Source organism: Hemiscyllium ocellatum, chromosome 47 (genome assembly GCF_020745735.1).
Source record: "Hemiscyllium ocellatum isolate sHemOce1 chromosome 47, sHemOce1.pat.X.cur, whole genome shotgun sequence".
Lineage (NCBI taxonomy): Eukaryota > Metazoa > Chordata > Chondrichthyes > Orectolobiformes > Hemiscylliidae > Hemiscyllium > Hemiscyllium ocellatum.
In genome coordinates, this window is record NC_083447.1 from 6,650,347 (window position 1) to 6,662,715 (window position 12,369).

General features: G+C 43.8%; 1 protein-coding gene across 2 annotated transcripts in view; it reads left to right on the forward strand.

The window, feature by feature from the left end:
* Nucleotides 1-4,461: 4,461 nt before the first annotated feature.
* The window catches only part of ccdc61 (coiled-coil domain containing 61), a 34,945-nt gene continuing 27,037 nt past the window's right edge, over nt 4,462-12,369 (forward strand). For both annotated transcript variants that reach the window (XM_060855888.1, XM_060855887.1), the window contains exons 1-4: nt 4,462-4,984; nt 5,986-6,226; nt 8,532-8,614; nt 11,146-11,306. In XM_060855888.1, coding sequence (XP_060711871.1) covers nt 6,079-6,226; nt 8,532-8,614; nt 11,146-11,306 — 392 coding nt within the window. In that variant the 5' untranslated portion in view covers nt 4,462-4,984; nt 5,986-6,078. The remainder of the gene's footprint in view (nt 4,985-5,985; nt 6,227-8,531; nt 8,615-11,145; nt 11,307-12,369) is intronic.

A 12,369-nucleotide genomic window follows, 5' to 3' on the forward strand; every position in this document is an offset into this window, starting at 1 on the left:
ACAAGGGGTCAAAGTAGGATGGACTGTGTGGCCAAATTTTGTCCTAACTCCAGCTACAGATTTGCTGACGACACCACTGTTGTAGGCCGTACCTCAAACAATGACGAGACAGAATGCAGGCAAGAGATCAAGTGCTTTGTGGCCTGATGCAAAGAAAACAACGTCTCCTTCAACGTCAACAAAACGAAAGAGCTGATCATTGACTTCAGAATGGAGGGCACGCCCCTGTCTATATCAATGATGCTGAGGTAGATATGGTCGAGAGCATCAAGTCCTTAGGAATGACAATCTCCCAACAATCTGTCCCGATCGATTCATGTTGATGCAATGGTCAAGAATGCATAACAATGCCTTTATTTCCTCAGGAGGCTAAGAAAATTCAGTATGTCTGTAAAGACTCTTACCAACTTTTATAGATGCACTGTAGAAAGCATTCTGTCTGGGTGCATCACAGCTTGGTACAGCCTAGGACCATAAGAAACTACAGAGTTTGTGAACACAGCCCAGTCCATTACCAGCCTCCCATCCACTGACTCCATCTATACTTCCTGTTGCCTCAGAAAGGCAACCAACATAATCAAAGCCCCCTCCCACTCTGGTTATAATCTCGTTCAACCTCTTCCATCTGGCAGAAGATACAAAAGCTTAAACACATGTACCAACAGATTCGTAAACAGCTTCTTCCCCTGAGTTGTTAGAGTTCTGAATGGAACTCTCATATTTTAAATGTAATGTTGAATTGCTCTTTGTGTACCTTCTCTACAGCCAGAATATATCCCTCACTCTGTTCTATTATCTTATGCCCCTTGTATGGTTTGATCTGCCTGTACTGCCAGCAAAATAAAACTTCTCACTGTACCTAGGTACGTGACAATAACAAATCAAATCAAAAAATGTTATGTACTAAGGTTCCTCCCATTTAAAAGAGTGACAAGGAGGAACTTATTCTCTGAGAGTTGTAAGTGTTTGGAATTCGTTACCCCACAGAGCAGTGGAGGGAGAATAATTTGATTTATTCAAGACTGAATTAAAGAGATTTTTGATCAACGAGGGATAAGTCGGGGGTTATGGGGACAGACAAAAAAGTGGCTTAAAGGCCAAATCAGATCAGCCATGATCCTATTGAATGGCAGAGTGGGCTCACCTCATGTCATCTCTGGTTTTTTGCAAATCTTTCAGCCTCTGGTAACATTCTAGATCCTCTCTTCAAATTTACTCTTGTGAACCTAAACGGGTGATAGAGGTGGGAACCCTCAAGACATTTAAGAAGTATTCAGATAAGCACTTGGAACACCATAAGGTGATGGGCTAAGAGCTGATAAATGGGATTAGGATGAACATAAGAACTAGGAGCAGGAGTAGGCAATTCAGCCCCCATGGGCCCGCTCTGCCATTTATACTTTTTACTATATTCTTGTACTTGAGTACACGTGACAATAAAATCTAAATATAATGCAATCTTCATGAATCTCATCTGGACTCCACTCCATTTTCCAGCCCACTCTCCATCATGCTTCAAGCCTTCAGTAATTAAAAATCTGCCCATTTATTTCTTTCTCAACCTCCTGGCATCTACCATAATCTAAGGTGGTGAATTCATGACCTTTTGAGGGAAGTAATTCCATTGCACCTTCTGTTTTAAATCTGCCAAGCCTCAGCCTAAAACCAAGACCTTTTATCCTAAATTGTCCCATAAGGGGAAACATCCACTCTACATCAATTTTGCCAATTCCCTTTAGTGTCTTATACAGCTCAAATGAGCTGAAGGAAGTATTTTAGTGCTGTAAGGACATCTTGAAGAGGGAAAGAAGTTGAGAAAGCAGAATTAACGTTGATTCCAGTGACTCTTCTTCAGAAGGTAAGAGACAGAGGCTGGTGATGGAGGGTTGTTTTTCTAACTGGAGCCTGGTCACCATCGGTGTGCCACAAGGATCAGTGCTGAGCCCATTGCTTTTTGTCATTTATACAAATGATTTAGATGTGAATATACTAGGAATGGTTAGTAAGTTTGCAGATGACACCAAAGTTGATGGTGTAATGGATAGTATACAATGGGACCATGATCAGATGTGCCGATGGGTCAAGAAGCGACAAATGGAGTTTAATTTAAACAAGTGTGAGGTGTTGAATTTTGGAAAGACAAATCAGGGCAAGAATTATACACTTAAAGGTATGGCCCTGGGGAGTGTTGCCAAACAAAGACACCTTGGGGTGCAGGTTCATAGTTCCTTGAAGGTAGAGTCGCAGTTTAACAGGGTAGTGAAGAAGGTGTTGTGTACGCTTGCCTTTATTCGCCAATACATTGAGAATAGAAGTTGGGATGTCATGTTGTGGCTGTACAGGACATTGGTTAGGCCACTGTTGGAAGACTGTGTTCAATTCTGGTCTCCCTGCTATAGGAAAGATGTTGTGAAACAGCACAGAAAAGATTTACAAGGATGTTGTCAAAGTCAGAGGGTTTAAGCTTTAGGTAGAAGCTGAGTAGGCTGGGGCTATTTTCCCTGGAGCATTGGTGGCTAAGGGGTGACCTTATAGAGTCATAGAGGTGTACAGCAAAGAAACAGACCCTTCGGTCCAACTCGTCCATGCCGACCAGATATTCCAACCTAATCTAGTCCCATTTGCCAGCATTTGGCCCAATCCCTTTAAACCCTTCCTATTCATATACCCACCAGAGTCTTTTAAATGCTGTAAATGTACCAGCCTCCACCACTTCCTCTGGTAGCTCATTCCATACATGCATCACCCTGTGTGTGTGAAAAAGTTGCCCCTTAGATCTCTTTTATATCTTTCCCCTCTCACCCTAAAACTATGCCCCTCTAGTTCTGGACTCCTCCCAACCCAGGGAAAAGACCTTGTCTATTTATCCTATCTATGCCCTTCATAATTTTATAAACCTCTAAAAGGTCACCCCCTCAGCCTCTGACACTTCAGAAAAAACAGTCCCAGTCTTTTCTGCCTCTCTCTATAGCTCAAATCCCCCAAACTTGGCAACATCCTTGTAAATCTTTTCTGAACCCTTTTAAGTTTCACAACATCTTTTCGATATGAAGAAGACCAGAATTGCACACTATATTCCAAAAACACAGAGGTTCATAAAATCGTGAGAGGTGTTTGTAGGGTGAATAGCCAAGGTCTTTTTCCCAGGGTAGGGGAGTCCAAAAATAGACAAGCATAGGTTTAAGGTAAGAGGGGAAAGATTTTAGAAGGGACCTAAGGGGCAACCTTTTCATGCATTGTGGAATGAGCTGCCAGAGGCAATGGTGGAGACAAAAAAAACGATTTCAGACACTGGAATCCAAACTAGACAAGCAGGAGTCTGGAAGAGCACAGCAAACCAGGCAACATCAGGAGGTGGAGAAATCTGACATTTCAGGAATGACACTTCTTCAGGAAAAGGAGATGGTGGAGGCTGGTACAGTTACAACATTTAAAAGGCATCTAGATGGGTACATGAATAGGAAAGGTTTTATGGGACCAAATTAATCGAGGATATCCAGTCCGTATGAAAGAGTTGGACCTAAGGGTCTGTTTCCAGCTAACGAAGGGCTTTTACCCGAAACATCAATTTTCCTGCTCCTAGGATGCTGCCCGACCTGCTGTGCTTTTCCAGCACCACTCTAATGTAGAGTCTGTTTCCATGCTATATGTCTCTGTGACTGCCCAACACACTCTGCTAATCCTGCTGAGCTTCTCCAGCAATTCCTGCTTTTTGTTCAGATCTTCAGCATCCGCACATCTCTGTTTTACCTTAACCTGAGAAGTCGAAAGGTGGATAAGTTCAGAAAGGGAGCTCCATGGACTGGGGCCCAAAGCAACTGAGGGGCATTGACACCAATGGGTGGAATGATTAAAATGGGAAGAGGTGCAAGTGGAAGGTTTAAGGGGCTGAAAGAAATTAGGAGTGCAAGCTAACGTCGAGAATTTATAACTAATACAATCCACGTCCCCAACTCCATGTACCTTCCAGAGTAGGTCCAGTACCTGCCTATTACTATGTGCAATCAGCTGACCCAGCTCTTTGATTGACAGCTGCCTGTGTGGCGCGGGTTGATGACGCCATCCCTTGGCGCCCACAACACCTCCAAAGTATTTGCTGACATGATAGGGGTGTAGCATCCATCACAGGGCGCATTTTTAAAAACAAGCGCAGAAATTGAACATCTTATCCAATCACAAACCATTTATAAGCTAATATTGATGCATTACATATATTTATAATGTTCATAATTGAAGTTTGAGGCATCCAAATCAGACCCTTTCTTCCCTCCCCCACCTCTCCCTCGCCTCGCTCGATGGTACGTCCGGTTGCTAGATACGCGTCAACCAAACCGTCGCCGTGATTGACGTGAGGGATCGACCAATAGTGAACGGGGATGGCGATGGGAGTGACGAATCGGAGCGGGGGGCAGGGACGGGACATGAAGTTAGGTTGCGCCGGGAGACGGGCCCGGGCGGAGGGACAGACACTCGGAGGGAACGGGGTTGTTGAGGGAAGGGCCGTGCGGTGGGATTTGTGTGTGGGCTGGGGGGCGCGGGTATTGCGCTCTGCGACGATATATAAGGCCCCGGGGGCTGGTCGGCTGTGGGGGGCGTCACAATCTCCCTCCACATTAACGCTCAGTCTCCTCAGGGACCGAGCTATTTAAGAGGCTATTAGAATGTGCGATGGTGGCATCGTGGTAATATCGCAAAACTAGTAACCCAGAGGCCTTGGATAACGCTTCAGTTTCAGTAAGGGGGGGGCTTCTGATGTGGTAGTGTCCCTGTCTCTGAGCAGTGAGGGACAGGCTGGGCCCCATTCCAGTACATGAAGATATGTGGGTGCAACTATTTTATCATATTTCATGCCCTACTCGCTCCAGAGAAGGTAACAACATTCCTGAACAGGTTTAATAGCAAATAACTGTAACACAGGACTGTTTTGAAGTACAGTGGTATTGTCCCTCCATCTGAGCCAGGAGTCCTGGGTTAAAATCCAGAGGTGAGTAGTAACATCTCCGAATGGGTTGTTTAGAAAATATATGACAAGGTGTTACTTGAGTCTTGGGGTGCAGTTGTAATGTCCTTAATTCTGGACCAGGAGAACCAGATTCAAACTGCTAGCACTGCTCACGGCACCAGGGTCCCAGGTTCGATTCCAGCCTCGGATGGTTGTCCGTGTGGAGTTTTTGCATATTCTCCTTGCATCTGTGTGTGTCTCCTCTGTGTGCTCCAGTTTCCTCCTACAGGCCAGAGATATACAGGTTGGGTGGATTGGCGGTGCTAAAGTCGCCCTGTTGTGTCCAGGGATGTCCAGGCTAGGTGAATTGGTCATGGTAAATGCAGGGTTATGGGGATAGAATGGCAGAGTGTTGGTGTGGGTGGGATGCTCTTTGTGGGGTCGAATGTACACACAATGGGCCAAATGGCTAGCTTCCACACTGTAAGGATTCTATGATTCTATTAAGTCCCATCTGCTCCAGAGCTGTGCAATAACATCTTGAGCAGGATAATTAGAAAATTAGACTAGTTAAGAGCATTAATGACATTTGCCAGTTGTTGTTCCCAATTTTTTCCACACATTGTTGAAGTCCTACCTGCCTCAGTTGTCAGCCTAACCTGACTCCACCTCTCTGCTAATTAGGATATGGGGATCAAGAATCATCCTTAACAGAAACACAAAATACTAAAAATGCTGATCACATCAGTGTAGAGTGTACCCAGAGTTAATGTTTTACATCTGGGACCTCCTTTGACTGCTGTGGTTCAGAATACTGCCGATTCTGGACTGTGCTGTACTAAGTGTAATGCTGTTTAGACTGTATAAGGACTTAGGGCGTTATATAATGTAATCCTCCATGGCCAATCTGGATGGATTGGAATCAGTACGACGTTGGGTAGTGAATTTGGATACTGTGAGGGATAGCTGGGCCCATCCCAGTACATAACAATATGTTGTTACAGTATTTATCATATTTCTGATTTTTCCATTTTCTATCTAAGGCTTAAAAGATACAACAACTCATCATTGCTGTTGAAGTTTACCATATACTGTCGCCTTGCCCTGAAGTAGATAGTCCTTTGTCTGTCCACACCATGGAAGGAGGTTCTTCTGTGCAAGCTAGTTATGTTTTCCGGGGCATTGAGTATATAGTCACGATGATGGTGACTGGAGATGTGTTGGAGGTGGAAGTCGAGGACCGATTGACATCTGAACAATGGCGAGGAGAATTCGAGGCTGTTTGTAAGTTCAGAGCTGCTCTTTATATGATCATTAAAAGGTTCAACCTGCTTCTTCTAAAGTTATCCATTCCTCAAATAGAACCTTTTTTTAAATGCTCGGGTAAAAGAGACATGTTGCTAAGGCTTTTCATTTTACACTTTTAAAGACTGTACCATTTTATGTTCTGTTTCTGATTGTGAATCGAGTGGTAAAGGACTGTTTTAAAACCAGGGTTTGTGGAAGAAGTTATTATTCCTCTTTTTTTTTTAAAGGCAAGTTACTGAAACGTCCTGTGTCATGTTTACACAGTTGCTTCATTCAAGCAGTTGAGGAGGGAAAAAAAACAGAAATTACTGGAAAACCCTGCAGGTCTGGCAGCATCTGTGGAGAGAAATCAGAGTTAACGTTTCGGGTTCAGTTTCTGGGCCAGCTGAGCTTTTCCAGCAATTTCTGATTTCGACCATCCGCAGTTCTTTGCTGGTATTTATTGAGAAACAATCTGGTCAGTGTTGTCTGTGGACTTGATTCTAGCAGACAGAGAAATTAGGGACTTTGTGTGTTTTGATTAAACAATCAATTCTTGAGATAGCTCCGGGAGTAGCAGAGCTTGACAATCAGCAAACCTTTCCAAGTCGATCATGATACACTGATCAGGACAAATGCAAAAATTCCAAATTTCAAACAATCACAACAGTTTATACTTTGAGAGTTCAGGGCTAGTTAATTAGCTAGTGGATTCTCGCTAAGACATTGTGATGGAGAAAGCAATGGAAACAATTGGGCTCCCCAAACTCCTGGGTAATTCAAAAAAGGTGTATGATAGGATATGTTCCTTTTTATTTTCAGAAAATGGGTCTCTAGTTGTGAATGTGTTGGGGCAGCTCGGTGGTTAGCACTGTTCCCTCACGGTGCCAGGGACCCGGGTTCGATTCCTGCCTCGGGCGACTGTCTGTGTGGAGTTTGCACGTTCTCCCTGTGTCTGTGTGGATTTTCTCCGGGTGCTCCAGTATCCTCCCACAGTCTAAAGATGTGTAGGTCAGGTGAATTGGCCGTGCTAAATTGCCCATAAAGTGTTAGGTGCATTAATCAGGGGTAAATGTAGGGTATGGGTCTGAGTGGGTTATTCTTCGGCGGGTCGATGTGGACTTGTTGGGTCAAATGGCCTGTTTCCATACTGTAAGGAATCTCATCTAATGTATGTTTCTTCTAGCCAGTGTCACTGAACCATGTTATAGACTAAGCTAATTATCTGAATTTGGTTGTTAATGTTGCAATTAGCACAATCAGGATTGTTTGGCTGGTACTGTCAAGTCGAGGAGTGCCCCTCTTGTAGATGTTTGGAGTTGAGCAGGTGAGGGCTGGGTGAGTGTAGCCTGCACTCTACCTATTACCGAAGGAACATGTTTTGACAACTGAGTTTTAATAATGGCTAAATGCTGAGCGACAGCATTGTACTGAGCAGGGATCGTGGTCTTGTCTGTGTGGAACCTTTTGATGTCCATTTAGTGAGATAGCAGGATTGCTGCAAAGGGCTCTGAAAATGTCTTATTTGTAATCTCTATCCTGAGCTGAGCTGTTTGGTTGCGCATTTGCATAGATGTGAGTTACTGCCCTGTCCTTTTGATAATCATACATTCTCCGAACACTGCCTAGACACGGAATGGAATGATAGAATGGTTATGCATAAAGCAGGTCATTCACCTGTTGAGTTTGAGCAAGCTCTGTGAGATCAGTTGAGTTAGTCATGTTCCCTTATCCTTTTCCTCTATTATTATCCTCTTTCATGTACTTGTTTATTTCATTTTGAAAGCCGTAATTGAATCTGCATCCACCACACTGTCCAACAGTACCTTACTGACCCTTGTTCATAGCTGAATTTGGGACTTTCTTGCAATTGCCTTAATTTTCTGTTCTCTGGTTTTCAACAGTTTTGGTGATGTGATTGGTTTCTCCTGAGCCCCTTCTGATTTTGTCTTTACAAACCTTTTTCAGAAAAAGAATTGTGTAAGGGATTTTGTGAAAGCACTTGTAGGTTTCTGTGGGCTGATACTTTGTGGCTGCACTTCATTCATGACGTTTTGTTGCTTAGCAATAGCATGAAAGCTGGTGGGAGGATAAACGTTGAATAGCAGAGGTTAGCTGTTAACCTTACTGTAGCTAAAATGAAATGAAAGATTCTGGAATCTGAAATAAAACAAAATGCTGGAATGTACCAAGTGCACTATTTGTAGAGAGACCAGCAGAGCTAGTGTTTTGAGTCCAATATGACTCCTTCAGGACTATACCCAAGTGTCTCTGTTTAACTTCAATCTCTGTTTTGTTCCAGATATCGAAGATGTCACTCACAAAACTGGCAACTTCAAACAGTTCTCAATCTTTTGCAATATGTTGGAGTCAGCCATCACAAAGGTATGATCTAGTTTGAGGGAGCAAATGTTTGTAGCTAACATTTGTTCTTTAGCCCAGCTCCATTCATAATTTTGAGCTCTTCATGTGCACAGATCCCTGAAGGTGTTAACACAGGTAGACAGGGTGGTGAAGAAAGCATTTGAGATACTTGCCTTCATTAGCTGGGGTGTGGAATATAGGAGTAAGGAATTCTTGTTACATAAAACATTAGTTAGGCCACAATTGGAATATTGTGCAATTCTGGTCATCGCACTATCTGAAAGTGATTGTACTGGGGAGGGTGCAGAGGAGATTCACCAGGATGTGTATGTAATGACGAGAGACTGGGTAGGCTGAATTTAAATTCCTTTGGGCAGAGGAGGCTGAGGGGACATTTGATTGAGGTGTAAAATATTTGAGAGCCGTTGGTGGGATAGATTGTGCCATGGCAAACAATTCACACATGTGTCTCAGTCTAGAACACTTATGTTCTAAGGTGAAAAGTAAACGGTTTAGATGAGATCTGAGATTTTTTTTCACAAAGAGGATGATAGAAATATGGGATGTACTGCCTGAGGGGGTGTTGGAGCTAGATACATTTAAGAAACATCTGGATAAGCAGTTAATGACAGCGCACAATTGGCTGTGGACCAAGTGCAGGTAAGTGAAAGTCTGTGTAGTTTGGTGCTTATTGGTCATAATAGACTGGGCCAAAGCACATGTTTTATGCTGTATGACTCTGTCTGTATTATCTCTTTCCTGTTATTGAACCAAAAAAGAATGAGATGTCCCTCTAATACCTGCAGCTTCCAGTTCTCAATTAACTGTTTGTCTGCACACTGAAGTACTGTGGAAGCATAGCACCTGCTGCAATATGTCTGCACACTGATACACTTCAAACTCCCACAGGCAGCTGAGTGAAAATGGCCAGATAATCTACTTTTGGTGATTATTGATTGAGGGATTAATATTGGTCCAGGACAGTGGGGTGATGCTATCCTTTGCCATTGTCCCACAGGGTCTTTTACATCTAACTTGAGGGCGCATGGGCCCACAGTTTGAAAGATGTCAGCAATGACTTGTGGTGCTCAGGTGTCTGATGTGGGGACCTTCTGACCTAATATACTGAGCCATAGCTGATACTTCACCAACTCTGTTTTCTGTGCAGGGATTAGAGCCTGTAATTAATACACCATCATGTTTTGTAATGATCTGTCTAAAACTAGTCATGTTTTAGTCATTCCTGACTTGGAAATCTGAAACCCAGGGAATTCATAGAATCCCTGCAGTATGAAAGCAGGCCATTCGCCCCATCAAGTCCACACCGATCCCTCCAATGAGACAGTACATAGAATTTCAACTGAATTCTCCTTGAGAGATATTCCCTGCAGCCAGATTGTTCTAAGCTAACTTGCTTTAAGAAACAGAACCAGACAGGATTGCACTCCCCCGTCATTACTTCTTGTTTATCGCTTTCCGTTGTTGTTAGCTCCCAGGTTTTCTGGCCACATGCTCAGTTGCTGGAAACAAACTACTGTTTGTGAGAAGTCAGCGTCTGGAGAAATGTGGTGCTGGAAAAGCACAGCCGGAAAAGCAAAGCCCTGCATCAGCCTGATGAAGAGGTCATGCCCGAAACGTCATCCCTCCTGCTCCTCGGATGCTGCTTGACCGGCTGTGCTTTTCTAGCAACACACTTTCCAACTCTGATTTCCAGCATCTGTACTCCTCACTTTGTTCCAGCCTCTGAAGAAGCCCACTCATTAAAGTCAGGTGGGAGGAGGGTGGACGGAGGGCCCAAGAGCCAGGAGACCCAGTCACAGAATAATAATTCAACCATTTACGACCTATATGAGGAAATTTTTTTTTACTGAAGTGGTGAATCTTTGGAGGTCTCCACCTGAAAGGGCTGTGGAAGTTGATTCATTATTTTCAAGACAGATCAACAATAGATTTCTATGTATTGAGGGCTATGGGATATGTGGAGTTGAGAGAGAATGTAACAAATAGAAGCAGCAACAGCAGTAGGCTATTTGGCCCTCAAACCTGCTCCAGCCTTCCTCAAGATCATGGCTGATCTCCCCCAGGCCTCAACTCCTGTTCTTGTGTCAACTCAACAAATCGTCCACACCTAATATTTCAAAAATATTAACAACCTCCTCTTTGAATACTTTAGGTGATGTAATCTCCACAGCTCTGAGGTAGGGAATTCCAGTCATTCATTACTATCTGACAATTTCCCCTAGTTTGAGGTTTGCCCCACTATTGAAACATCTTCTCAACATCCAACCTGTCAAGACCCTCAGAAGATCAGCCGTGACATAGTTGGATGATAGGTGCAGGCTTGAGGGGCTGAATGTCCTCCACTTGCTCCTATTTGCTCTCGTCCTCTGTACTGAGATGGAGTGTGGAGACACAGACATTTGTCAGATCTGAGCTCTGAAGCCTCCTAAGCCCTGGGAAGACTTGTCATTCTTAATGCTGTGTGGGTTGGGGTCAGAACATTGACCACAGCATCTTTTGATGCACTGGGTTTATTTATTTGATTTTTACAGAGCAGTGAATCAGTGACTCTTGACCTATTGACCTACGCTGACCTGGAGCTATTGAGAAACCGGAAAGCTGGAGTTTCAATGAGGCACGCACCACCACCGAAATCTGGAGCCCTCAATGTGAAACGTTACCTCATCCTCATTTACTCAGTGGAGTTTGACAGGTATCAAATCCATGCTTAATAAAACAAAGATCAAATTATAATTTATTTTTCTCCTGGTCAGAACTAATAGAAATCTCTGATCCATATATTATTTCTTAGCTCTTTAAAATGAGCTAGCAAGGCAAGGGGTTAGAGTTTGTGGCATTGTGGTAATATCACTGGACTAGTAATCCAAAGGCCCAGGCTAATGCCATGAGGTCATGGGCTCAATTCCCACCATGAGAGTTGGTGGAATGTAAGTTCAGTTAATGAATTAAAAGTAATGGTGACTATGAAGGTATTATTGATTGTTGTAACAACCTATTTCATTCCCGGTGTCCTTGTAGATTAAACCTACATGTGGCTCTAACTCTCAGTAATGTGTTTGAGTCTTATCTGTCATCTGAAATTGCCCTAACAGTCAGGGATTAGCAACAAGTGATGCCCATGTCATATGAAAGAATTTTTCTAAAAAATCAGAAATGGTCTGTTGGACCAGGGTACATCTAGCCACACACGCAGACAACAAGCAACATGAATTCGACTGGGAAAACACTACTATCATAGGGCAAGCCAGACAGAGAACAGCCAGGGAATTCCTAGAGGCATGGCATTCATCCACAAACTCCATCAACAAACACATCGACCTGGACCCAATATACCAACCACTACAGCGGACAGCTGAAACTGACACCCGGAAGCGGCAAGGACAGACCACTATAAATACCGGAAGAAACATCAAAGAAGCGCTTCGCAGGAGGCTCCAGAGCACTGATGATGTCGTCTAGCCAGGGGATGAAACGTTTGCAACAAGAACTTCCAGCTTGGCGAACAGAACCACAACAATGTAGGAATCTAATCAGATTTGAGGTTGGCACTGTGGCTCAGTGGTTAGCACTGCTGCCTCACAGCACCAGGGACCCGGGTTCGATTCTAGCCTGGGGCGACTGTCTGTGTGGAGTTTGCACATTCTCCCCGTGTCTGCGTGGGTTTCCTCCCACAGTCCAAAGATGTGCAGGTCAGGTGAATTGGCCATTCTAAGTTGCCCTTTAGTGTTGTTAGATGCATTAGTCAGAGGGAATTG